The sequence below is a fragment of the Paroedura picta genome, chromosome 3 (assembly GCF_049243985.1).
Source record: "Paroedura picta isolate Pp20150507F chromosome 3, Ppicta_v3.0, whole genome shotgun sequence".
Taxonomy (NCBI): Eukaryota; Metazoa; Chordata; class Lepidosauria; order Squamata; family Gekkonidae; genus Paroedura; species Paroedura picta.
Genome location: NC_135371.1, coordinates 129,170,774 through 129,197,714, shown reverse-complemented (window position 1 = coordinate 129,197,714; position 26,941 = coordinate 129,170,774). Strand labels below are relative to the sequence as shown.

Below are 26,941 nucleotides of genomic sequence, written 5' to 3'. Positions count from 1 at the left end.
TAAGCAGGGAGGCCATTAGGGCCATGCTGGGAGCCATTCCCAGGACACTCCCTGCTACCTCAGCTTTCTCAAAGAAATCTTAATGTCCGGACTCCTGGCCTCACCTTTCTGGAAGAGGAGGACAGCGGTGGGGGTCGGGTGGGGAAGAGATACAGGAATCTTGTATACAGGGGTGAGAGGAAAACATATCCATTAGGTCAGCAGGTTGCATTGCATGATTTTCTGATCTCTCCTAAACCTATAATTCAGCGGCCTCTGCTTCCAAAGTTGCATTCAGATGTCACATCAGGTGGCCGCTTAACTGAGGTCAGACACAAACACAACATGCACACTGTGCTCAAAGCACTCCCGTCGCCTTTCCCACCTCCCTTCCTCCTCTCTTGGTGCTTCAGTCAAAACTTTCTGGCTTGAATGAAGTGGAACGTTTCCACCCATGGAAATGGCTCCATCTGCGGAAATACTACACTGGTCCCAGGCTTCTATGTCTAGATGCCAGGCGGCTGAAGCCAAGCCACCAGCACAGTTCACAAACACTCTGTTTTCAGGCCTTTCCTGCTAGCATCTAAGGAGCCCCAAGTTCTTTGCAATACCTTCTACGCGGATTCCTCTGTCTTCAGAGACACTTTGGGGGATTGAGCTCCTCTGAGCCAGGTTCTCTTGCTGGCCTTACCTGGCGCTCCTTGGGTTTCTTGGTCACTTTGCCTTCCGCCTGCCTCAACATGAACTTGTTTATTGAGTCCTGCAGCTGCTCATAGCGCTTGAACAGCTGGCTGACTTTCTCACTGACATCTAAGCTGCAAGCGGCACATGTGCTCTGTTGGACCTGAGCCAGCCCAGGCTCCGGGGTCGGTGGCATGCTCATGGACAGCAAGGTGGACGAAGAGGCCATCATGTTCTCCATGACCGATCTAAGCTTGTCTAACTGTGGGCAAGCAAGGAGAGAAGGAGGAGTCTGGTTAAGGGCATCTGACAGCAGAATGTTCCTGCTTTCACCAGGGGGGAGGGAAGCAGAACCAGGCTTTTCGGAGGGAGAACTTTTGATTTCATGAAAATCTTGGTGGTTTTTTCTTTTAATCGAACGATCTTGAGCAGTAAATAAGGGTCCTTTATTTGTTTAAGGAAAATATGGTGGAGAAACATTTGGCCACTGCCAACATAACCCTTGGGTCTACCCTCCAACAAATAGAAAACTATAGTGTCTTTTATTGTGGTTGTTCTCTTTATGTAAAGGAGGGGGTGATAGAGAAATATTACTGCTCCTTTTAGACCGCTGAGACTGATGGGGCCCCATTCTGCTCCCTCCAGTGTTGTCATAACTGAGGAAGGAGAAAGGGAATTTTAAAAGTGGCAAGGGAGCTGAGATGGAGGGACATCTGCTCATGAACACCTTATGCGCTATAAAAATCTGCAGCCAGCTCTGAAGAGGATGCCTGATATGCCCAATGTAGAGGACTACAGAGGGAGTTTTCCTTTTAAAAACCAAGAAAAGGGATCTAACTGGGATGCCGCAGTTTTGGGGCTAAAGGGCTTTATCCAGACCCATAGCCTGGATGAGAAAAGAAAGTAAGGTGATGCTAGATAAGTGTAAAAGTAGCATCCCACCCCCCATCTACCCTGTCTAGGTCAAAACTGCCCTTTGGGCCAATACAACTCTCTTCACGAGGTTCACATTCATTCAAATTGTCACATGTATTCATCAATTCACACACATTTTATGCAGGTTCTGTCCGGCATTTCCACTGTCTTTCCATCAGAGGTGAGTGGCCAGGGCTCCTCCATTCTCACCTGAAATGGCTGGTGTTTGTGTGTAGGGGGAGGGTCTAGTTATTCAGTAGGGGAAACCTGGGAGCAATGCACAAGAACCCCCCCCCCACCACCACCATGGGGCAAAGAATGCCTCGGGACCCTTTCAGGTTGGAAAACAGTGCTGGGGAAAGGCTCAAGCTCCTGCTCCTTACATGACACAGTCCCTATCTGAATTAGGCACCACGTGGGAACTGAAGGGCAATGGCAGCTCATGCCTGACTGACTGATGGAGCGGGGAACCCATCCACAGCCCATGTGAATAAAATTTTTTTAGGATTCCAGAGTCTTGTTTGGTAAAGTGAGATTTACACCAGTTGTGGCAAAAAGGATAAAGCATTTATGTAAAAAATGAATAGATCATGTGTATGTTGTAAGTTGCTTACAGAGTGCGTCTGGCAAACTAATCAAGCAGACGCTATTGTCGATCCTGGGCCTCATTGCTATTCAGCGCTGACTGCAAAGCAGAAGCCGACATAAAGAGCACTTGGACAATCGTGTTCTTCAGTTAGGAGGCTGACTGGCTCCCGTGTCAGGGCTTGCCCTTGGCCGTGTAGGATTATGCCATCACTGGCAAGACGCCTCTTACAATGGGCAAGGGTCCGGGGGGGGGGGGGGAGATGTGGTGGCCAAATGCTCCAAACCACATTTATTTATTTAAGCCACTTATGTGACTACATTGATTTTTTTAACTGTTTACGGACCACTTTTCTGCTTTAGTATTCAAGGCAGCCAACCAGTAAGTAAAAACAGGCAATATAACACACTGTAGGAATCCAATAGCCCCCAAAGAATACAAAAACAGCGGCCAACTAGTTAACACGACAGCTTCTTCATTCCCGGAAAGCTTGCCTAAAAGGGGGCCAAGAGGAACTCTAGGTAGGCAGCCGGGAATGGAGAGCATGGCAAAAAGGCTGTGCTGGGCCTGGTCTGTCTTGCTGACCTGGTCTTGTAGGTCAAGGGCCGTGTCGGTCACTGACTGCTCCAGCGTCTCTTTCCCCTTATCCTGCTTCTCTCTCAGCTCCTTTAGTTCTCTCTCTATCTCTTGCACTGTTCCTCTGTATTGCAAAGCCAACAAGAGAGAAGAAGTCTGCATTAAACAGAAGGAATCCTTTGGGAGTGTGTGTTTTGTCTGTTCCCTGGCTCTCCAGTACACACATGGCTTGCTGGGGGAGGGGGCAGGAACTTGCTGAAACCAGCCCCCCCACACCTGAGCTTCAGTGCACTTCCTCATCCCACTTTGACAGGACTATTCCCCAGGGGTTGTCTTTACCTTCTTCATTTAACATCATGGGGCAATGCAAAGAGCCCAGAGGGTACGTGCAATATGCAGGTAATTCCTCTCTCAACTACTTTTCCCACTAAGGCAAAGTCATGTATGTGGGAAGGAAGAAAAGCCATCTGCATCAGGGCCAGGCATTGGAGGGCTGGGGGGCTGGGAAGCTAAGATTAGATTTCCCCATCTTATGTGCTTCGTCTTCCTAGTTTTACCTGAGATAACCTATCTGCATGTTGATATGACCAACTCCCTCCACTGGCGCCTCTGGGAGGGACTCTGCCGTCAGTTCTCCTTCAACGATTCTCTGAATCTTGTCTATCTAGAATCACAATTGGAAAGAATGAGGAGCCCCAAGCCGATGGTTGCCTCTCAAGAAATGTAGTCAAGAGGCTGGTCTGTTCTTTGGAGTAAAGGAACCCATTCCTCCCGAGTGCATACAATGCCGGCTCCTAGGGATTCATCTTCACTTCTTTCACAGCTGAATTCAACCTTAAATTGACTGACTGGTAAGAAGGAAGGGCATCGTATTTTCCTAGTGTGCTGAGGCAGTAATGGTGGAGCTGCCTGTCCGAATCAGGAGATCCAAAAGCAGCAACGCAATAAGAATAAGGAAGGGGGACACAAGGAAGGGACAGTGGCAGGGAGTGGGCCGGAGCTAAAGCTGGACAAGCCAGGTTGCTCGCTGTCACTCTGTGCCTTCAGATGAGGCATCTTATGCACTTGATTGAACCAGCAACTCCACCCCTATCTCAATCCTCAGGGTGAGAACCGGAGCATATGGCTCAAAATGGCCGAGAGGAAAGCAGGTTTGGTAAAGTCCAAATTGGGAAATGAACAATTCGTACCAGACCTGCCTAAAGCAAAGCTGTCCTCTCCTCTCCAAAACCCATTATTTTTATTTGACCCACTGCAGTCAGCAGATCAAGTGAATGACCTTGAAATGGGGAGGGAGAGCACGAAGGCGAGAGAGGGGATGTGGCCAAAGGGAAAATCAAAACATGTTTGCATTTTTGTTAATTTTGTTAAATAGCAAAGGAATCTGACAAAGGACCCCAACATATCTAATTCTCAACAACAGTTGACTATGTAAATCTGGAATTGGAGCCATGAATAAACCAGACAGATCTTTCTACAACCCTGAGTAAAATCAGGTTGGCAGAAAAATCTGAAATCCTTGAAAAGAAAAGAAACCCTCAAAATGGCATGTGGCTAAAACAGCCCAATAATAGAAGTAGCACCCATACCTTTAAGACATGAACACCCTCTACCATAGCCATTGTTGGAATTGTTAAGCAACTACAACAATATTACCAGCAAAAACTTTGGTTTCTGTTAGCAAAAGGCAGGGGTTATTTTGGCCTTTGATGAAGGACTCACCAGGGCCAGTCCCAACACCAACCACCAGCAGGCCTGGCTGCTTGTTACTATTCAACAGCAGCCACTACCAAAAGTGACGAGGTGGTTAAAGTTTCAATTTAAGATTTGGGAGACCGCACCATTGCACTAATTTCTCATGCTAGCAAAGTTATGCTCAAAATCCTACAAGCTAGGCTCCAGCAATATGTGGACCGAGAACTTCCAGAAGTACAGGCAGGATTTCGAAGAGGCAGAGGAACTAGAGATCAAATTGCCAACATACGCTGGATCATGGAGAAAGCGAGGGAGTACCAGAAGAATGTCTACTTCTGCTTCATTGACTATGCTAAAGCCTTTGATTGTGTGGAGCACAACAAATTGTGGCAAGTTCTTAAAGAGATGGGAATACCAGAGCATCTTATTTGTCTCTTGAGAAATTTATATGCAGGTCAAGAAGCAACAGTGAGAACTGAACATGGAATCACTAACTGGTTCAAAATTGAGAAAGGAGTTCGGCAAGGCTGTATACTGTCGCCTTGCCTATTTAACTTGTATGCAGAGCACATCATGAGAAATGCGGGATTAGAGGAGTCACAAATTGGGATCAAGATTGCAGGGAGAAATATCAACAACCTCAGATATGCAGATGATACCACTCTAATGGCAGAAAGTGAAGAGGAACTAAAGAGCCTGTTGATGCGGGTGAAGGAGGAGAGTGCAAAAGTTGGCTTGAAACTCAACATCAAGAAAACGAAGATTATGGCATCCGGCCCTCTCAATTCATGGCAAATAGATGGGGAAGAAATGGAGATAGTGACAGATTTTATTTTCCTGGGCTCCAAGATCACTGCAGATGGGGACTGCAGCAAAGAAATTAAAAGACGCTTGCTCCTGGGGAGGAAAGCTATGGCAAATCTAGACAGCATCCTAAAAAGCAGAGACATCACCCTGCCAACAAAAGTGCGTTTAGTCAAGGCTATGGTATTCCCAGTTGCAATGTATGGCTGCGAAAGTTGGACCATAAGGAAGGCCGAGCGTCAAAGAATTGAGGCTTTTGAACTCTGGTGCTGGAGAAGACTCTTGCGAGTCCCTTGGACTGCAAGGCGAACAAACCGGTCAGTCCTAGAGGAGATCAACCCTGACTGCTCTTTAGAAGGCCAGATCCTGAAGATGAAACTCAAATACTTTGGCCACCTCATGAGAAGGAAGGACTCCCTGGAGAAGAGCCTAATGCTGGGAGCGATCGAGGGCAAAAGAAGAAGGGGACGACAGAGAATGAGGTGGCTGGATGGAGTCACTGAAGCAGTAGGTGAAAACTTAAATGGACTCCGGGGAATGGTAGAGGACAGGAAGGCCTGGAGGATCATTGTCCATGGGGTCGCGATGGGTCGGACACGACTTCGCACATAACAACAACAATAACAACAGACCCAGATTCAAATCTACATGTTGCTGTGGAAGCCCACTGGGTTTATTTGGGCTAGTCACATACTCCCAAGCCTTACCTACCTCACAGGTGAAGATAAAGGGGAGGGCAAAACAATACAACATGCTCTGTTGTATATATAACAAATATAGCTGAAGATGGGGGGGCAGGTAAAAGATAGATTGGCTGATAGAGAAGGAATCAGGGACAGGGGAGAGGATATGGGGGCTACCAGGATATTTATTTATATACTGCCCTGAAATTGCTCCATATGGTATACATCAGATATGAAATACATAAATAACATTCTGGTTAAAACGTTATCAATTAAATTTTAAACACTGTTAAGATCATTTAAAACCATGTCTATTGGCATCTGTATGGTCATAAGTCAGCTACATCTCTCCACAGATTTCTTCCTCAGGCATTTCTGATAGAGGCCTTTCCGATAGCAGAGGCTCAGTAGATGTTTTCAGTTCACTGGGCCCAACCAAAAGCTTGGCTGTGGAACTGTGTCAGCTCCAGCAGGTCCCAGATCATCTCCAGGACACCGTAGCCTCTAGCAGGGCCAACAGGACATCCAGTGGTGCATTGGGCAGATGGTATACCACCCAGATGGCCGAGCCCTTGGCCCAGTCGCACCCAAGGCAAACAAATTCAAGGCCTGAAATCAATGCCACGGGGAATGCTCTGAAGGAGTAAGCCTCCCAGATCACTATTGCCACTCCCCGACCTGAGGTCTGGGGTGGATGAAGGATTGAGAACCTGGGTGGGGTATGTTTCACACTCCTTTGCCCTCCATCACACGCACCAGGTCTACCCCAAGCTCTGCAAAGTGTGCTTGCAGAGCAGAGGCTTTGCTGTTAATCAACCTGCTATGGCCCAGCATCAGCGTGGGATACTGAGAGCAGACAGAAAGGAAAATAAGCTGCTCCACAAAACTACTTGAGGGTCTCCCACGTTACTCACTACGAACACATGAGGAAGGACAAAAACCTGAATTATAGGATTAAATGTCAACTTGCCACTGACACACGTGGGATGTAGATCTAGCATGGCTTCTGGAAAATGTTCCACCCAAGACCTTGTAGAGCTTCTGCCAAACAGAGCAGATATGTCTAAGCTATATGGGTAAGAATCTGTTTATGGACAGGTCATAGGTGAGGCAGAAATTAATAACGCAAGCACACGGACAATTTAACATGCTACAGCAATGCATTGAGAGGTTTCAGCAGCAGGACATGGTGCTTCTGTGGTGGTTCCCCTTTTGAGAAGGTCAGACTGCACAAACTCATATTGCAAGCATGGAAACAAGCGACGCTCACCTTCTCTTTTTCATCTTTCATGTCATCTTCCATGGACTTCAGTGCAGCAAGCTGTTCATTAAGGTTTGGTGGGATGCTGGCCAGGCTCTTATCCACTACCCAGAAGCAAGGAAAGAGAAGAACAATGACCAAGTCTCACACGGTGGAGGGACCCTCAAGCCTCACAAGGCAGAGGCAGCATTCCAAACCCTAACTTTTTGGATGAGCACAGTCACATTTCCATATTTGTCCTACAAACAAACAAAAATGGGTAGCCAGCACTTTGGGAAATCTTGCTCCAATAAATCCTGGCAATTTGCCAAATAATATTTGGAGAACTGGTGTATCTGCAATCCATACCTGCATCGGTGAGTAAGTCTTGCAGTCTCTGGAGATCAGATTGACCACACTTGTTTTGTTCCAGCCCGTTGATCTGGTCTCTCAAAGCATAGTAGAGGTCAGTCAGCTGGGCTAACTGGCGAAGGGCATCCACAGTTTCAGCATAACGAGCTGGGGCCAAACTGGATCCTGATATGGGAGACTCTAAATACTGTAGAGGAGTTAATGCTGGCGATGATGGGGGTGTAGCTCCTAAAGAAGGCCCTGGTGGCACTGTCAGTAGGCCTGCCATCTGGGTCCCAGGACCAGGAGGCCCATACTGGCCTGTAAGATATGCATCTTGGGCACCAGGATAGTATGTCTGCACCTCAGGAATACCAAGCTGGTCACCAGGATATCCTTCTTGGGTTCCAGGAGCACCTGGTTGAGCTCCAGGGGCACCAGGATAGCCAGGTCCAGAAACTCCAGGTGGACCCCCAGGAACTCCACGCTGATCCCCAGGCTGGGCTCCAGGAGCTCCTGGGTATGCTCCAGGATAGGGTCCTTGCGCTCCAGGTGCTCCAGGCTGCACCCCTGGAGCTCCAGGGAAGGGTGCCTGAGTCCCAGGAGCCCCAGGCTGGGCCCCTGGAGCTCCAGGGTAGGGTGCCTGAGTCCCAGGAGCCCCAGGCTGGGCCCCTGGAGCTCCAGGGTAAGGTGCTTGGGCTCCTGGAGCTCCAGGATAAGGTGCCTGGGCTCCGGGAGCTCCAGGGTAAGGTGCCTGGGCTCCGGGGGCTCCAGGGTAAGGTGCCTGGGCTCCAGGGGCTCCAGGGTAAGGTGCTTGGGCCCCAGGTGCTCCAGGCTGGGCCCCAGGTGCTCCAGGATAAGGTGGCTGGGCTCCAGGAGCACCAGGTGCTCCAGGATAGGGTGCCTGTGCTCCAGGAGCTCCAGGCTGAGCCCCTGGATAGGCAGCTCCTGGAAGTGCCCCAGGCACACCTGCTGGAACACCTGCTCCCACCTGGGCCCCTTCAGCCCCAGCAGTGCCAGGCTGCCTGCCTGGCTGAGCTCCTGGGACAGCAGCTGTAGCCTGAGCAGCTCGTGAAGTCCCTGGTGTGCCTCCTGGTGCTCCTTCTCTTCTAGATGCACCAGACTGTGTTCCTGGAGTTCCAGAGATTTTGCCCTCTTGAGGGGAGCCTGAACCGGAGGTTGGAGACTGCTGGACTGGACTTGTCTCCTACAAATAAATGAAAGGAAGCCGATTTAGTGATAGTCCAAGAAAACAGCCCAGCACTGTAAGGAAAGGATTAGGAAGCACCAGCAGTGTTATTAAAATTAATGTTCTGTATGGGCACTGCTTATGCCACCTAGAACTAATGGAACCGGAACTCACTTTCCCCAAAGGCTGCAGGTTCAGTGGTAACATCGTCGTCAGGACCACGATTTTTAATCGCAAGAATTTGCCAGAGCAAACCCAGGGTGGAGACCCCCACAATAGTGATCAGCAAGTGCCTCTGGCAATCTCACTGAGGCAAGCTAGGCAGAAAGGCAGGGAGGAAGAGGGGAGAAAAAGAAAGCCAGAAGGTGGGGAAAAAGGTGCAGCAGGCCACCAGGCATTGCCACATAGGATCGAATCATTGAGCCCTGGATTCTTACCCCCTGTTGTCCCAGGCTCCTGGGATAATGTGTTGTCCCAGGCTCCTGCTGCAATCTAATGTCAATGGGCATCATCCATACTATGTAATAAGCATCTTGGGATGCCAGTGCCCAGGTGGAATCTGGGGCTCACCAAGAATTATAGCTCATCTATAGACTAAAGAGATCAGTTCCCTGCTTTGGGGGATAGAAGCCATAGCATTACACTACACTGAGGCTTCTCCCCACACCAAATCCCACCCACTCCCAGCTCCACCTCCAAAGTCTCCAGGTATTTCCCAACTCAGAGCTGGCAGCCCTAAATCCATACACTTCTACATCAAGGACAGTCTTTATCCTTTGCTTAAAAGCATTATGCTCTAACTTCCAATGCCTTTTGGCCTAGTTCCGCTCTGAGACACACATGTGAAGCACATTGAGGGATGCCCATTATCCTTCCCAAAAAATGGCAAAGGGGATGATTAATAGAACCTGAGATTACAAAGGCCCAGATAGCAACTCCACAGAGAAGCTGTGAAATTATTTTTGACCTGAACACCTGAATAGTACCAGAGATACATCTTCCTTCCCTAGAGAAAAAGAAATGTAAGATTGCTCAAGTAAGAGGCGTCATTTTATTCACTGCAAACTTAAACAGGGGAGATAAAGAAAGGTTTGAAGAGAAAACAACTCTCCAGTAACAAAGCTTCCTAACTTGCTCAATACGAAAGTTAGCTAGGACCCACTTAGAAAGTCTTAAATTGCTAATTTGGAGAGGTTTATTCTTGTTTATTTGCAACTCCCTTTCTAAATAGGAATTTATTTCGTTTCAGAAGTCTCTTGAAACCAATCCTGGTATGTGAAATAAGAACAGAAACACCAGCATAAACCAACAGTAGTAATTCTTTTGAACTTAATCCACCACCACCCCTAAAAAAAAAACCTTGGGGGTGTGAGGCTCAACATCAGCTCATCCTTACCATAAGTGGCTCTTATATAGTTGAAAGAGCCATGTAGGCAGCCCTGTCCAGGTCCCGGAGGTCCACCCTGCCCGGGTGGTGTCCGGGTCAGCGGGCCAATCCGGATGCACCCAGCACAGCTGGGTGCTTCAGGATTGGCACAGCCCCTGGAGCAGGTGCCTGCAGCGCCCGCTCCTCCAGGGCCCGCTCAGTCTTGCAGACCTGCTTGCCCGGCAGGCATGGGTCTCTCCGCTGCCCCTGGGTCCAGGAAGGGCTACCGCTGTGGCAAGAGGCTTCCACGGGCCCAGGGGTGGCTCTCCGGCGGTGCGCCCGGCAGTGAGGGGCCTCTACACTGCCCCTGGGCCCGCCGAGGCCTTTCGCCACAGCGACAGCTCTTCCCGGACCTAGGGGTGGCTTGGCGCCGCAGCCTCCACAAGCCCGGGATGCCGGACTCAGGTAAGCTGCAGGGGGGGGGGGGCTCCCTTCTCCGTCCCTGCCCTTATCCCTTCTCCCCTTTCAAAGCCCTTTTTTTTTTTAAAAAAAGGGCTTTGAAACTAGATTAAATATAAATTTAAAAAGAGGGAACAAGCAACTTTGTCTAACCCCACAATCAAAACTAAAACTGTCTGAGAGTTGCCTCTCATCACCATATTGAGCAATAGTATTAGTGTATAAAAGGTTGATTAAATAGTTTTTTATCAGTTGATAGCTCTCTCATATCTCCTGTAACTTTGTCTGGCAAATGCAACCTTGTGGCCCATAAAAGCTACATACAGCTTCTCCTTTGGCATAGCTGCAGATTGATTGATTGATTGATTTCTATACTGCCCAATCCAGAAGACCAGTGCAGGGCAGTGTACAACATAAAAGTGTAAATACAGTAAGTAAAAACAAATAAAATTTAAGCTTAAAATTAATTTTAAACATCAATGGCACAAACAGGTTAAAATCAGCAGTGGCATCTCATCCCTAAGAGCAGACAAGAATCTGGCAGTGGTTTGGAGCTTCTTCTACTCAACTTTGGTAGCTAGTAGGTGGATGGGGCGGGGCCATGGAACAAGTAGATGTAGAGATTAAGCAGTAGTCAATGGTGGAGAATCCTCTCCTGAAACCCATTTGTTCCCATCCAAAAATATCATTGTCTCAATCCATTCCATTAACCTTCGATACAGACGAAAAAAAATATAATTTCCTAGATGATAAAAGTGTAATCGGGCAATAATTAGCAGGGTCAGACCAATTACCCTTTCTGCAAACTAGAATGATTACAAAACTTTTTCAAATGGTAGGAATTTCACCAGTCTAATTTATTTGAGAGAAAAAATGGTGCTAATATATGAAGGATCTAAATAAGTCCCTTGATACCCTATCCAAGCACTGAGCCTTCCCAAATCGCATATGACGAATCATACTATGTACATCCTTTTCTGATACGGGAGTCCCATAAGAAGATCCTTGGGTATTGTACCTACTGCCCCAGTATTACAGAAGAAACTAGAACAAAACAGCTCCTTAAAATTTATCGTCCATTGAGACGCAGGGATGCATGATGACCTCAGATTCATAGCCACAAAAACAATTTTCCCAAAACCTGATAGATCACTATGTTTTGGTAAACTAATAAGAAGTTGCCACCCCTTATACTTTTCTTCTCTCTTTTTGACCTAACTTTTTGTATCTTTTTTAGATTAATTAATTTCCCTAGAATGTGTATTATCTCTTTTAAATTAACCTGGGAGTATCTTTATCAGTTCACCATATAACCTTATTAATACATTCCAATTTTCATTCATGGATACAATATCAGCAACTGGAAGTAAATATAAACTGAAATAAAATCAAGGGGAAATTATCCAAATTAACCATAACAGCCAATGTGTACAGAAATGTGTACAGCCCATTCAAGAGCCTTATTGGGGGGAAAGCCCCATCTCACTCTGGACATTTTCTAAAAACACTTGGTGGGCACAGGAAAAGGTGTTAGGTGCAATGGCACTCATGATCACCACACAGGGGACCCCTGATGACCCAAACGAAATACAACACAGTGAAATCCAGCCTCCCCTCCAAAATCACGGCCACTCCTGCCCCCCTAATACTGGGCCCAAGGTGGTGAAGGGATGTGCCCCAAAGAGGATAAACTGCTCTTAGTAGAGAATAATATGTCAAGTCACAGTGAAGGACATAACCATAAATAACATCTGCAATATAGAGAGGTCTGTGCACATTATCTTGGTGTCTACCACAAAGAATATATCAAAAACTCTTCTCTCCCGTCCCAATTTTGGTCTGTGAAATCATACTCACAGGACTTGGAGTCCTCTTGCCTTTCAAAAGGACATCCTCCAGAACTTCCCAGCGTACCATATTGTTCATTTCCTCTGGGGAAGGAAATTGGCTTAGCCTTTTCTCCAAATCTTTCTAAATAGAAGCAAAAATATTGCAGTGTTATCCTCCCACCTTCACACTAGCTTCTCTTGATCCCTTCTTCATTAGGGGCCCATGGTTGCTGCGGGATATCAGGTTGCCTGGAGCCTCTCAGCCCGTGGTTGAATGGTCCTTTTAACTATGAGTTGAGCATGTTATTTGAGGGAAAGTACACAACAGGATCACATTTGTGTGTGGTGGAGGGTGGTGGGCTTAATTTATTAATTCTATGCAGTCTGACTTGTAAGCCTCCAACCGGCTTTGCTCACACAATGGCCTTGTCAGCATCGGGCGCACAATCCATTGAAGGTGAATTCGTGCAGGAGCTTCTAGTCCTGTGAGTTAGGAGCACTTGTACAAAACTGGGAATGCAAACAGTGAACAAAACAGGCACCGATGAACTGCAGGATTTACTCATTACGGGGAAATCCCTCCCTGTGCAGACTGAATGGCCTTTTCTGGTCCAGCACCACAGCCGTGCCAAGAGAGAAGAAGGACCAAGGAAGGGCTGAAATTGCTAATGCATGTTGGCTAGGATGTTTGGGTGAGTGACTACTAGAAGCACTTCTGATCCTCCTCAGAGCCACCAAAGAAATGCACCCTAAGGGTGGTCCTTGGGGAGCGGCTGCAAGCAACAATTCTTTTATGTACGAAGGCAACATACCACATCATGATCCAAGCTTGTCTGATCGCTCAAGCAATTCCGCAGCCGATCATCAAATGCCTGGGGGTCTATCTGCATAATAGGGAAGAGATGACAATTAGATTCTTCACCGGGATTATTTCTGGCTGCGCAGAGGTAAATTGTATGAACATTTTAAAAAACATGTGAACACTGTACTCAAGAGAAGTCTTTCCTCACTTTTTAGAAGGTGGACAAGTGGGAAATACATTGAAAAAATGTTGTCCAGTTTACCATCATTGTGCAGCTTTGGGGGTCATTTCTTCCCCACCCCATAAGCTTCAGAAGAAAGGAGTAAACAGCTTGTTTCCTAGAGAGCAAGGAAACAAAAGGAGGCCTCAGAGAGCAGAGTGGCCCTTGGGGACTAGTCTCTCAGTGTGCATCTGGGCATTCAGAGTTGTTCAAGAGACACAACATAATAAGCATAGAGCTCCAGCACCTGGTAGGAATTATGCCAGTTTCCAACTTGGGCAGCCAAAGCAATTTCTATCCATTCTGCCAGGCCTGTACTGAGGGCTGCGGGCATTTTGCACTTTGCCAAAACAGAAACAGGTTGTGGAAAACTTCCAATTCAAAGGCCAAAGTGGATATGGTAGACTCATCTCTGTCCCAAACACATAGAGCAGGAGTGCAATGTAAAAAGTGAATCAGATTTTGTGGGTAAGGTGGTATCCCCCCCCTCCCAACTGAGCTCCATTCCTGCAAGTGAGCCAGGCTGGAAGATGACTTCATCGGACAAGAGTGTGAAGAGATAAATGGTAGGTGTAGGAAGGGGTCATCTCCTCTTAAACTGAGTTCCTCTTCTGTTCATCAAACAGATCCCCCATTTCCGGCTCTATATTAGCCAGTGGCAGAACTGAAATTTAAGGTAAAGGTTTGTTGCCAGCATCTAACAAGTTTATAAAGAGCCCCAAATGCCCAACATATTCTGTGGAAGACGGGAAAAGACAAGCTCAAAATGCATGGTGCTGCTAGGTGGTAACTGATCAGCCAACTGGTTCTCAATTAAACAGAGCCTTTTGATTTCAAAATCACCTTTGACTAATCCAGAGAGCAAATGTTTTAAAAACTGAAAAATGATCTTAACACCGCACGTGGCGCTGCGGGCGCCACGAACTAAATAAAACTGTAAGGCGTTCTGAGGCGGGATGTGTCCGGGATGAGGAAGGGTCCGGATTGGACCCTTCCTCCGGACAGACAATCGGAGGGACCAATCGGCAGGCGCTTTGTGCCTGCCGATTGGTCCCTCCGATTCCCAGCCCCGAGTAACTGCGAGCCGCGCGCAGCAAAGCACCTCCGATGCGTCAGGCCGCCCGCAAGGGAACCCCCGGCAGCCGAACAACACAAACCTCTGCGGAGCCACCGAAAGGAAAAAAAAAAAAACAGCTTACAAGCCCCAACGAGCCGCGTCAGGAGCCGCCAAGGAGCACCCGTCCTCCAACGCGTGCTCACAGCGTGGCTGCCGGGCCCTCCCTGCCCTCATCGCCGCAAAAAAACCTTCCCTCCGAGGAGCCACCGAAAGAAAAAGAAAAAAACACGGCCGACAAGCGCGCGTCCGCACAGCGCGGCTGCCAGGCCCTCCCTGCCCTCATCACCGCAAAAAAACCTTCCCTCCGAGGAGCCACCGAAAGAAAAAGAAAAAAAACACCGCCGACAAGCCCGTGTGCGCACAGCGCGGCTGCCAGGCCCTCCCTGCCCTCATCACCGCAAAAAAACCTTCCCTCCAAGGAGCCACCGAAAGAAAAAGAAAAAAACACCGCCGACAAGCACGTGTGCGCACAGCGCGGCTGCCGGGCCCTCCCTGCCCTCATCACCGCAAAAAAACCTTCCCTCCAAGGAGCCACCGAAAGAAAAAGAAAAAAACACCGCCGACAAGCACGTGTGCGCACAGCGCGGCTGCCGGGCCCTCCCTGCCCTCATCACCGCAAAAAAACCTTCCCTCCAAGGAGCCACCGAAAGAAAAAGAAAAAAACACCGCCGACAAGCACGTGTGCGCACAGCGCGGCTGCCGGGCCCTCCCTGCCCTCATCACCGCAAAAAAACCTTCCCTCCAAGGAGCCAACGAAAGAAAAAGAAAAAAACACCGCCGACAAGCGCGTGTGCGCACAGCGCGGCTGCCGGGCCCTCCCTGCCCTCATCACCGCAAAAAAACCTTCCCTCCAAGGAGCCAACGAAAGAAAAAGAAAAAAACACTGCCGACAAGCGCGTGTGCGCACAGCGCGGCTGCCGGGCCCTCCCTGCCCTCATCACCGCAAAAAAACCTTCCCTCCAAGGAGCCACCGAAAGAAAAAGAAAAAAACACCGCCGACAAGCACGTGTGCGCACAGCGCGGCTGCCGGGCCCTCCCTGCCCTCATCACCGCAAAAAAACCTTCCCTCCAAGGAGCCAACGAAAGAAAAAGAAAAAAACACCGCCGACAAGCGCGTGTGCGCACAGCGCGGCTGCCGGGCCCTCCCTGCCCTCATCGCCCACAACTGGCCACACCACAGCCGCCCGGGAGCGGCCTGCGCCACCAGCCGATGCTCCGGCGCCCGCATGCAGCGCCGCCCGTGCCTCCCACGACGGCCCCTCTACTGTCCCCACACACGCCCTGCCTGCCCTTGGAAGCTCCGGCCACGCTTGAACTCCCGCGGCCACGTGCACATACCTGTGCACATCATTTCTTCTACAACAAATCCCCTGGGGGGGCCGGGGGCAAGCCTCACCCTGCCGCTGCAGAGAAGGGCCTGCGGAGAGCCTCACCACCGCCCACACAATACGCCGCAAATAGCCTGGGCCCGGGGGGGGGAGGGGCCGCAGAGAGACACCTACGGAGATCTGGAATCTCCGCCCATGCTTCCGCCGCCACGGCAATACGCCCACACATCTGTGCGTCCTTTCTTCCCATGAGGAATCCCCTGCGGGGGCCAGGAGCAAGCCTCACCATGATTACTCGGCCCGCTGTGGGAAACGGCCCGGGGAGAGCCTCACCACCGCTCACAAAATAAGCCGCAACTAAAATGCGATACCCAATGAAGCCTGAATATATGTTGCTAAGCTTCCACCCAAGTGCTTTACCAACTTCCTCTAGAATCCTCTTCTTCCATGCAACTACGGCGGCACGGTTGGTGTGGGCGAAGCACTGGAAGGCGACTGAGACTCCAACTATTTCTACATGGCTTGACAAATTAGCGGACTTAGCAAAAATGGCAAGACTCACTAACATGGTTAAGAAGAGATCTCCGGAAGAATATGATGAACAGTGGAGTGATTATCTGGACTTTCTTAAGAAAGACAGCAGTAACTGTTAGATTAGGACCAATATGTAATGGGAACTGACTATATATCTCCTGAGATAATATCAGACTACACTAAGTATGATATACGTGTATTGACGATACTTATCAGCTGGTCGCTTTTTTGTTTTTTTTTGCCTTTACCTTTCTGTAAATGCTTTTTATAAGAACAAATAATAATAAAAAATGATAATAAAAAAAATAAAATAAACAAAATAAACAAAATAAGCCGCGACGAGCCCGGCCCCTGGAGGGGGGAGGGGCCGCAGACACACACAGACGGAGACAAACAGACATGGATAGCTACAGACTGTGTGAGAGAAACACGGGCAGACACCACACAGAGAAGGACAGGGAACAAGGAAGGACAATACGAGGGGAGGAATGACACAGAGGGACATACTGGCCTTGGAGAAACCCATGGAGAAGGACACACAGATCCCCAGATTGCCATGGATGGGAGACACACAGGAGATACAGCCAGGACTCGGTGGCTGTGTGGGAGGATAGGGGCCAGCCACACAGAAACACAGGGCGCTGGGAGACTTTGACAGATCCATGCAGAGACACAGCCAGATAACAGATTCAGGAAGACAAGACGCCAGACACACTACAAGCTCACACCCTTGCTACCCCACTCTTCCTAGCACCTCTGCTCTTCATACGTCACTGTCTCTGCTCCTAGGGCTGGGAGAAGCCGCGCCCACTCTCTCCCCCACTCACCTGTCGGGGCAACCGAGCGCAGGACCCTTTCTTCTAGCGCCCGCTGTCTGCCAGCCACAGCGGGCTTAAATTCTAGTTTTAATATAAAGGGTTAAAATCCCTTGCTGGCAAGATCCTTATTCTTGAAGTAGAATTTATTATAAACTGTTTAACTAAAATGGGGTCCCAATGAATCAGGCCTCACACACGCACATACACACTTTTAAAAACCTCTTCTAAGATGTCACAGCATCTAAAAGCAAAGAGTGAATTCTACTTACTTTATTTATATTTTGATGAGTTAGACTAGCCAAAACCATGCTTGGCAACCAGTGGGAGTTTCAGAGGTGGGGGCATGCCTCCCCCCACTGTCTGTTTCCCTGGAAGTGATGATAAGTAGCTCTAGAAATTGCCAGCAACTTTATTGTAAAACCACCATGTTTACAGCAATTCTTAGAGCTACTGGTGTTGCATCTGGGTGTTCCCTGATTATGTGGCACAGACAGGGCTGACTTTTAAATTTTTCTCCCACTGCCATTTGGTGCGGCAGTGGACAACAAGTGAGGCAAGAGCGAGGCCTCTCACCAGAGCAGGAGGCTTAGTACTCCTATAATATATATATATTTAATAAATCAATTACAATGTAGATGCTTAATCAATTAAAACTTGGTTCAGTTGCCCTGTGAAACCCTTCTTCTTTTAGGTACGTTTAGTATGGTTGTCTGAATGACATCCACTCTGTTAAGTACGGTAAGTTATGGTATATCAAACCAGGATCTGAATCTATGGTCTGAAGTTAGTTTACTATGAATACAGATTCTGGTGGCACCTCCAAGACCGACAGTGTTTTATTCAAGGTATAAGCTTTGGTGTGCAAGCACACTTCTTCAGATACAAAGGTTATCCATATAGCCACAGTGACTCAAAATTAAAACCTCTCTGGTCTTTCATTGCCTCACTAGCTATTTCCCTGGCTGATGAAGGTAAATCAGGATTTAAATGATTGTCTGTCAGTTGAATCCATTGTTTAAAAAACCTGTGGTCTCAGCTAAGATTTTTCTTACCACTGGGACAGACAACACAGATGCTTGGCTTATCAAACAGATATGTATCCATATCTGGACAGATACTCATCATGGATGATTTAGGTTGATCCTGCATTGAGCACGGGGTTGGACTAGATGGCCTGTATGGCCTCTTCCAACTCTATGATTCTATCATAGTTAATGAGTGTTTGATAAATACTCATTTGTCCTGCAATATGGAGGGGAAGGAGAAGAGAAAGATCTGAGCTGAGGAGCATTTTGCTAATAAATGCTGAATAAGACCCGGACTAAGTGTGATTCGCCTTTTAATTGGCCTGGCCAGAGGAATGGGCCTTTGCCAATAGTTGAACAGTTCTTGAATCACAACCGATGGCCGTGCATCAAACAAATGAGGGAATCAGGACCTGTCCAAGATGTAGTCCAGTGTGTATTCTTCTTGTGTTTTGATTCAGATTGTTTATTGAACTCCCTTGCTGCCTCTTTCATCTGCTTCAACTGATCTTCATTCTCTGCCCATTCAACAGTCCTAAAAATAGGACTGCTGACCTTAAGGTGGACACTAGAATTCTCCCAAAAGTAGAACTGGGATTTCTACTAGAAATGGAACTGATCTCCAGATTTATGGAGATCAGTTTTCCCGGAGGAAAGGGCTGCTCTGGAGGGGGGATTCTATGTTATCATAGTCCCATTGAGCTCCCTCCACTCCCCAAACTCTGCCCTCCACAGGCACAGCCCTAAATCTCTAAGGAATTTCCCAAACCAGAGTTGCAAACCCGTCTTACAAATCAGCTCATGCCTACTCTATTATTATTTAATTATTGTACGTCAGGGGTGGCCAATCTATGGCTCTCTAGATGTCCATGGACTACAATTCCAATGAGCCCCTGTCATCACATACTGGCATGGGCTCATGGGAAATGTACTCCATGGACATCTGGAGAGCCACAGTTTGGCCACCCATGTCATATGGCATGTGAGTGATAAAGCCCAGATATCCTAAGATTGTCTGGCTGCCAGGCAAGAGATGTCTCTCTTCCAAGTGATAGCCAGGACAAACCCTGCTTAGCTTCTGAGATCTGATGGGATGCTTTGCCTGAGCTATCCAGGTCAGGACAACTTCTTCCTATATGTACACTTCAGCTCTTCCTCAGGACTCCATCTGACAAACTCAGACAGTTAACTAAACAGCATCAGACCTATCAGGATTCATAGCACGATGTCTTTGCCTGGTTCATGAATATATATTCATCGGACAAGAGTGTGAAGAGATAAATGGTAGGTGTAGGAAGGGGTCATCTCCTGAGACAGCCTTCTCATGAAAGAGGAATCATGTGGCAGAGGCACACCATCAAGTGGCAGAGGGCACCAGCAACCCTTTTCATGACATGTCTCCTTCATGTTTATAAGCCGTATAAAGCTGCTCCATAAACCCCTCCCCCAAGTTAGTGGTTACTGAACTTTTTATTAAAATGTATATATGAAATAGTAAGGAAATTTTAACATACAAAAACAAAAGATCAATAAAAATAATCTTAAAAGATTATCAAACGTGGAAGAAATAGTAAAGCAGTTCAACAGCAGGAGATACGAAGTATGGAATAGTTTACCAAGGCTAAGTGTTCCTTTATTTTTTGTACATCCTCCTCCACGGTGGCTGCATTTGATTTCATGTCACTAGTCTCATTCAAGAGGTCCTGTAGAAGAGCCATGGCCTACAGTACAAAGACAAAGAAAGATCAGTGGGAGAAAGCACTTAGCAACTGTTCAGATTTGGCTTATTTACTTATTTGAAATATCTATATTCCAGTCATCATCAAACATAATAAAGCTCAAGTTGACAGCTCACTCCCTACCTGATTGGTCCTCCCTGGGGGTGTGCCACCAATAGAGAGAGAAAACACTCTGCCAATGAGGGTCAATCAAACTGCACGCAGGCAACTCACTTCCTATCTGATTGCCCCCCCTGGAAATATTCCCCCAATAGGAGATGGCCCTCAGCCCGGAAAGGCCCACCCTGGTAGTTCAGCTCCAGTCAGGAGGAAGGGCTAATAAGGAGTTAGCTCTCTGCCTCCAATTTCCTGCCAGTTTCAGGAGTTTGCTGGGTGGGAGGCAGTCTTAGAGCATGCTGTGCTGCCAGTAAGCTGTCCTTGCCTCTTTAAACTCAAGATGCTTTGGGGGTAACCATCTCAGGAAATAGCAGCAGAGAAAATAATGCTGAAGTGTGTGGGACTGGGAAGATGTAGATTTTTCCTTTCCATATGGATACCACCTTGATCTTGCTGCAGTCTTTCCAAGACCATCACAACAAAGCAAATTTGAGACCAATGGGGAAACTGTAAACCGGGCACAGAAGCACAATGAGGCAATGGGGACATTTGGAGGGGGGGGGGGGAGACACTGTTTTCCAGTAGTACCTTCCCAATTGAACAAGAGTTGGTTTTTATACCCTGCTTTTCACTGCCCAAAGGAACTTCAGAGTGACCTTCCCTTCCTCTCCCCACGATAGACACCCTATGAGGGAGGTAGAACTCTGAGAGCGACTGCCCTGTGATAACAGTTTCTAACAGGACTGAGGCTAGCCCAAGGTCACCCAGCATGTGGAGGAGTAGGGAATCAAATCCAGCTCACACATTAGAAGCCACTGCCCTTAACCACTACACTAAGCTATACAAATTGCCATTGCCTTAAAGAGATGTAGCTAGAGCACAGGCAGAATAAGCTGTTGCAGGAAGATGGTGTAAGTCTTTTTTTTACTTGCTCATTGACTGTTATGGGATCCTTTTTTTTTTTTTAATTTGGACCTTCTGGCCAATGGCTTCTCAGAACAATCCAAAGAGGGAGACACTCAGGTATTTCCTAAATGGAGAGGTGATTGTGTAGCAAATAAGGTTTGCAATTTGAGAAGGGAGGAATGCTTTTGTCTTCTGTGTTCTCTCTCTCTCTTTCTGTGTATATGTGTGTGTATGTGTAGAGGGGAGTGCTATTCCCATTTCAAGCAGCTCTTTAATCCAGGGGAAATTATCTCTGCAGTCTGGAGAGGAGCTTTCATTCTGGGGTTCTCCAGGTTCTGCTTGGAGGCTGGCATCCCTGAACAGTGACAGGAATGCTAGCTTCTAGCTGGGACCTGAATTTCCCACTTCTGGGGTTTCTCAAATCCTGAAGAATATATCAGGGGTTTCTCAATGGTAAAAAAGTTGGAAAAGCTGACAAAAGCAGTAATTGAGAAACTCTCTGTAATTTCTTCGTCAGCCAATATTTTCCTATTTCATTGCAATATACAACTGTTTGATTTACTTTGACATTGAACTGAAATGAAGAATGTACAGACTGAAAGGTTTTCAATTCTTCAAGCAAATTTTTCTGTCAATTAAATATTTACATTGAAGGAAGAAATTGTGACAAGTTTATGAATTCTTACTAGCAATTACTGCCACACAGCATTTCTCTTTGCTTCCCGCCTGGAGCCTGGCATCCCTGCACCTCCATGGGATCCAAAGCCGGAGAGTCCCCCCTCCCAAGTAGCCCTTTTCTTCAGGGGGACTGATCTCTGTTGCCTGGAAATGACCTGCAATTCCAGAAAATCTCCAGGTCCCAAATGGAGATTGTTATCCTGCAACCTCTCTGGGGCACAGTGTCACAGGGTCCTCCCTGCCCAAGCAAGCCCTTGCATCTCCAGGAGCCTGGAGAACAGTTGTCATTACAGAGTCCTGTTCCCCCAATGAGTCAATTTTCCTTAGGGAACTGATCTCTATAGTCTGCAGATGACCTCCAATTCCAGGAGATTTCCAGACCGCAGTTGGAGGTTGATGACTTCCGGGTCAGGAAGGTTCCTTGAGGTTTGGAAGCAGGGCATCATGAGTCCAGGGCTGGGCAGGAGTTTTTGTCATGTAGCCAGTCCCCCGGACAGCCACAGTACAGGTGTGCACCCTAGTGCCCGTTGTTTTCCTGGGTGCAACGGGCTTTGCCCCTACTTTATAAAATAATGCTCAAAAGTGCAAAGTGCTTAAGCTGCCTGTTCTTTTAATGCCTCTCACAGGCATAATGATGTGTTATGACCAGATCCACAAAGTATAGTTAGCTTACAATGCTGATTGGGGGAGGTGGGTGAATTAGACTACAGAGAACGAAGGAAGTCTTTCCTCTTGCACTGTTTTGCCAGCCAAAAGTCTTGGGCTCACTTGGAATGTATTAGTCCCAGGAAGAGAGGGAAAAAGAAACTGGGTGCTACATATTAGTGTTCTGAAAGATGTGATTCCAGCATTAGTAGCGAGGCTTGTGTGAATGATAAGAAGAATTTCCTAGTTGCTCCCAGCAACTATATCTTTCAGCTGGGCAACATGGATTTAAAGAAATGAGAAGGAAGTAGTTCTAATATGCAAACAATCTTTAAAATGCGGCAGGCATTTACACACTAATTTTTGGATCATGGGTTACGTTATCATGATGAGGCTCATCTGCTGGAGATGGTTTGTACCATACAAGGGTAGGAAATGATGTGTTTGCAAAGAACCTTGCAGATCTGGTGATGATGGCTTTAAGCTAAAATCAATGAGGGTGTGAGACATAAATTCAAAACCTAGTTTGATAACCAAAACTGTAGATGGGAACCCTGCAGATTCACAGGGAATGGCACATATGCAGGGAATCATTAACTGACAGGTAAATTCAAAAACTAAAAGCTAGGGGCACATAAATGAAAGATTATGATGTCTCTAATGCACAGGGTATGGAAAACAAGAAAGAAGTAGAAATAGAGGAAGGGAATTATGACCTAACTAGTAAATAAGCCCGCTGCAGTCCTAATGCAGCAGGCGCTAGCGGGTCCTCGGAGTTGGCGGGGCCTGCGGGGCTGGCGCGGCCGTGGATTGGGGCTCTAGCAGGGCTCGGGAGTTGGCGGGGCCGGCGTGGGGCGGCGCAGCGCAGGGCGGCTCGGGCGGGTCTCGGGAGTCGGCGGGCTTGGCTTGGTGCGGCGCGGGGTGGCTCGTCGAGGCCCACCGTGCGCGTCGGCGGCTACCTGGGGCCGTGCAGAGTCTCGTCGTGCAGTGGCGAGGGCACGGCGGCGTGGCGTCCTGGCCTGGTGGAGGTGAGTGAAGTTATGGCAGCGGGCGGGCGGCTGCGGGCGAGGAGGAAGGGGGTTGGATCAGGAGGCGCTTCGCCTTGCCGCGTTGGTCCCTTGCCGCCGGACTGATAATCAGAGGGCCCAATCGGCAGGCGCAAAGCCCCCAGATTGTCATTCCAGAGGAAGGGGCCTATGGGCACCCTTCCTCATCACGGACAGGGCCCACCTTTGGTGCCCTTAATGAAATATTTTATCCGCTCCGCTAGGAGCGGTTAAAGATAGGCGTTACAGAAACTTGTGATGTTGTGAGGGATAGCGCTCACAACTAGAATAGTAGGATTGAGCAGTACAACTTATTTAAAAGGGACAGATAAAGAAGGGGGGAGGAGTAGCACTATATGTTAAGAATGTGTATACTTGTTGGGAAATACATGTATCTGAGCATGAAATATCAGTTGAGAGTCTCCGGGTAAAAATAAAAGGAGTAGGAAATAATAGTGGTATCATTGTGAGGGATTACTACGGACCACCAGGCCAGGCAGAGGACTTGGATGAGATGCCCTTAGACCACATTACAAAGTTCTCAGAGGCAGGACACAGTGGTCATTGGTGATTTAAATTATCCAGATATCTGTTGGAAGACCAACTCTGCTAAAAATATAAAGTCCAATGAATACTTTTCTTGTTGACAACTACATTTCATAGAAAGTGGAGTGGGAAACTATGGGGTCTGTTATTTTAAACTTGATTCTCACCAATAGGGAATAACTGGTTAATGAGATGAAAACAGTGGGCACAATCGGTAGTAGTGACCATGTGATTTTGGAATTTGCATCAGACTGGAATATAGGCTGGAATTCAGGAAAGCAAATTTTAACAAACAAATTATGCTGGACAGAATCCCGTAGTTAGAAAAACTTAAGGAGATGGGGGTTCAGAATTAAATATTGAAGGCACAATCCCCTTGAGAAGGAAAAGTGGGAGAAACCTTTAAAAAGCCAGGATGTCTCCATAAACAGTTTTCAAAAGATTTGAGAAATAATTTAGGAAATGGACGAAGGGCCTTATAACCAAGGATTACTATAAACAAATAACCAATCCTAGTAGGAAGCAAAACTAAAGCATAGTATGAGTTTAGGAGAGTAAGAAAATAAGGTTCTTATGTTCAAAGTAAGAAAAAAAGTAGAAAGACATGGCAGGACAATTGCAGGGACAAGAAAGTAAACTTATAGCAGCTAAACTGCTCGATTCCTCAGTCTTCTCTTGAGAGGGAAATTGTACTCAACATGGCAAAATCATATAACATCATGAGGTTAGAGAGTTGCAGCTTAGAATCACTGTAGTCCATAATCACCTAGTTTCTTTCTTTACTCTGGCCAAATGAATTGCATCCAAGGGTACTTAAAGGGGTTAACAGTAGTCTTTTAGTAGGCCATACTCTGAACATGTGTCACTAGCGTGACTTGGTGACTAAAAAGGCAAACGGGATTTTGGGCTGTATCAAAAGAAGTATAGTATCCAGATCATGCAAGGTGATGTTACCACCTTACTTTGTTCCAGTTAGATCTCACTTAGAGATCTCACTTAGAGTACTGTGTTCAGTTTTCAGCACTACAACTGAAGAAGGATACAGACAAACTCAAGCATGTCCAGAATAGGGCAACAAAGATGGTAAGAGGTTTGAAGACCAAGACATATGAACAAAAGTTGAGGGAGCTTAGTCTGTTTAACTTGGAGAGAAGATGACTAAGAAGTGATATGATAGCAAACTTCAAGTACTTGAAGGGCTGTCATAGAGAAGATGGAGCAGAGTGATTTTCTGATGCCCCAAAGGGTCTGACCAGAAACAATGGGTTGAAATTTATTCAAAAGAATTTTTGGCTAAACATCCTGAAGACGTTCCTGATGGTTAGAGCAGTTCCTTAGTGGAACAGGCTTCCTCAGGAGGTGGCGTTTCTCCTTCATTGGAATTTTTTAAGCAGAGTCTAGATAGCCATCTGATAGAAATTCTGATTCTGTGCACTTAGGTAGTTTGTGAGTGGTGGGCAGGAAGGCTCCTGTCAGTGCTTGGCTCTTGTGGCCCTTTCTTGCATGCCCAGGGAAATGCTGATTGCCACTTTGGGGTTTGGAGGTAAATTTCTTTCAGGCCAGACTGGCCAGGATTCTGGTTTTCTTGAGCGGGGCATAATCTGAGTATGAAATGGAGGTCACTGTGGGTGGGCAGGTAGTTGTGCACTGTGTGTCCTACATTGTGCAGCAGGATGGACTAGATGACCCTGGAGGTATCTAGATAACCTTCCAACTCCAACCTAGGTACCTTCCAACTCGTTGATTCAATGATTCTAATGTTCCTCAGGTGCCCAGGGTAAGACACTTCCGTGCTAATGCCAGATTGCAAGTGAACTCCTTGATGGAGAAGCTCCACCATTTAGTAAACCTGGAAATAATACTTTGAATTTCTCATTTTCTCCAGTTTCATTCTCCAATACACTCAAAAAATGGGAGCTGCAGGAATCAAACAGAGACTGGCCCTTAGGCTGGTCACGAGACAGAAACATGTCTGCGTTTGTTAAACCACGGCACTGCAGTTTCACCTACACAATCTTCACCTCCTAGGCCCCATCTGGAGTACCTATCAAGACATACAGTGATTTCTTTCTATCATTTTGCTCATAGGCTGCCTTTTGTTATGGGCATGTCACCTAGTAACAGGAAAAGAGTTCCATAACGTTCTGGTTCCTCCACTGGGATCTATGTTGTTCTTATTTACCATGAGAAAGACGGAGAAAATTCAGACAGGTGTGTGGTATATGTGCCCAGCAGGACCAGCACTTGTCCCCAGCTGGAGAAAGCAAAGGGGACTCTGATCCACTATTTTCACCTTTCCTGTTACTTAGTGTTTGTGGAGAAGACAGGAGAGAGAAAGCCATCTCAACTGTAGCAAAGGCATTGGGGAGCCCCTTCAGAATCCACAAAGCTGACTTGGCTCCACTGTGATTTTTATTTTATCCCTCTCAGCTTTGTAAGGCAGGGGTTCCTTTGGATAGCAACAACACCCCCCCCCCAAAAAAAATGTTTTATGCCACCCTTCCTCAAGGACTCAGGGAAACTCACAACCATAAATATAAGACAATAAAATAGCATATAAATCCTGAAATAATTAAAAAGTTAAGAAGAGCCACCTTCTCACCAGAGCAGCTTTTCTCAACCCTTTATACCGTTATTAAACCTCTGGAACATTCTTCAGGCTTCAAGAAACCCCAGAAGTGGCACGATCATGCCGCATATGGTTGGGAAGCATAGCTGTGTACATGCCCGTCTGGGGTCCCTCTCCTTCCCACCCCCTCCAGGCCCATCATTGGCCATTTTGGGAGAGGGGTGGGTGAACATGATCATATATGACCATATTACCCAATAAATGTTTAACAAATTTAAAAAATATATTTAAATATTTAAATTAAATAATTAAATAAAAATAATTAAAATTAATATATTTCCCATTTGGGAAACCCCTCCAGGGCTGTCAAGGAACCCCAGGGTTTCACAAAACCCTGGTTGAAAAAGCCTGTCCTAGAAAAGAGGAGCACATAACTGATAGGTGGGTATTAGCTGATGTTTAGGATACTTTAGATAGGGAGGCCAGAATTGCTGATGTTGTTTCTCATTGATGTTCAAC

The 26,941-nt window shown here is 47.2% G+C and overlaps 1 protein-coding gene across 3 annotated transcripts in view; it reads right to left on the bottom strand.

Annotated features, from left to right (window-relative positions):
• Positions 1-26,941, bottom strand: part of QRICH2 (glutamine rich 2) — a 56,473-nt gene that overhangs the window by 23,056 nt on the left and 6,476 nt on the right. For 2 of the 3 annotated variants that reach the window (XM_077327704.1, XM_077327703.1), the window contains exons 2-9: positions 19,814-19,918; positions 13,166-13,237; positions 12,382-12,495; positions 7,529-8,717; positions 7,190-7,284; positions 3,295-3,401; positions 2,747-2,861; positions 671-922 (exon numbers count right to left, since the gene is read on the bottom strand). In XM_077327704.1, the coding sequence (XP_077183819.1) occupies positions 671-922; positions 2,747-2,861; positions 3,295-3,401; positions 7,190-7,284; positions 7,529-8,717; positions 12,382-12,495; positions 13,166-13,237; positions 19,814-19,918 (2,049 nt within the window). The remainder of the gene's footprint in view (positions 1-670; positions 923-2,746; positions 2,862-3,294; positions 3,402-7,189; positions 7,285-7,528; positions 8,718-12,381; positions 12,496-13,165; positions 13,238-19,813; positions 19,919-26,941) is intronic. The other variant, XM_077327705.1, reaches the window with a different exon arrangement.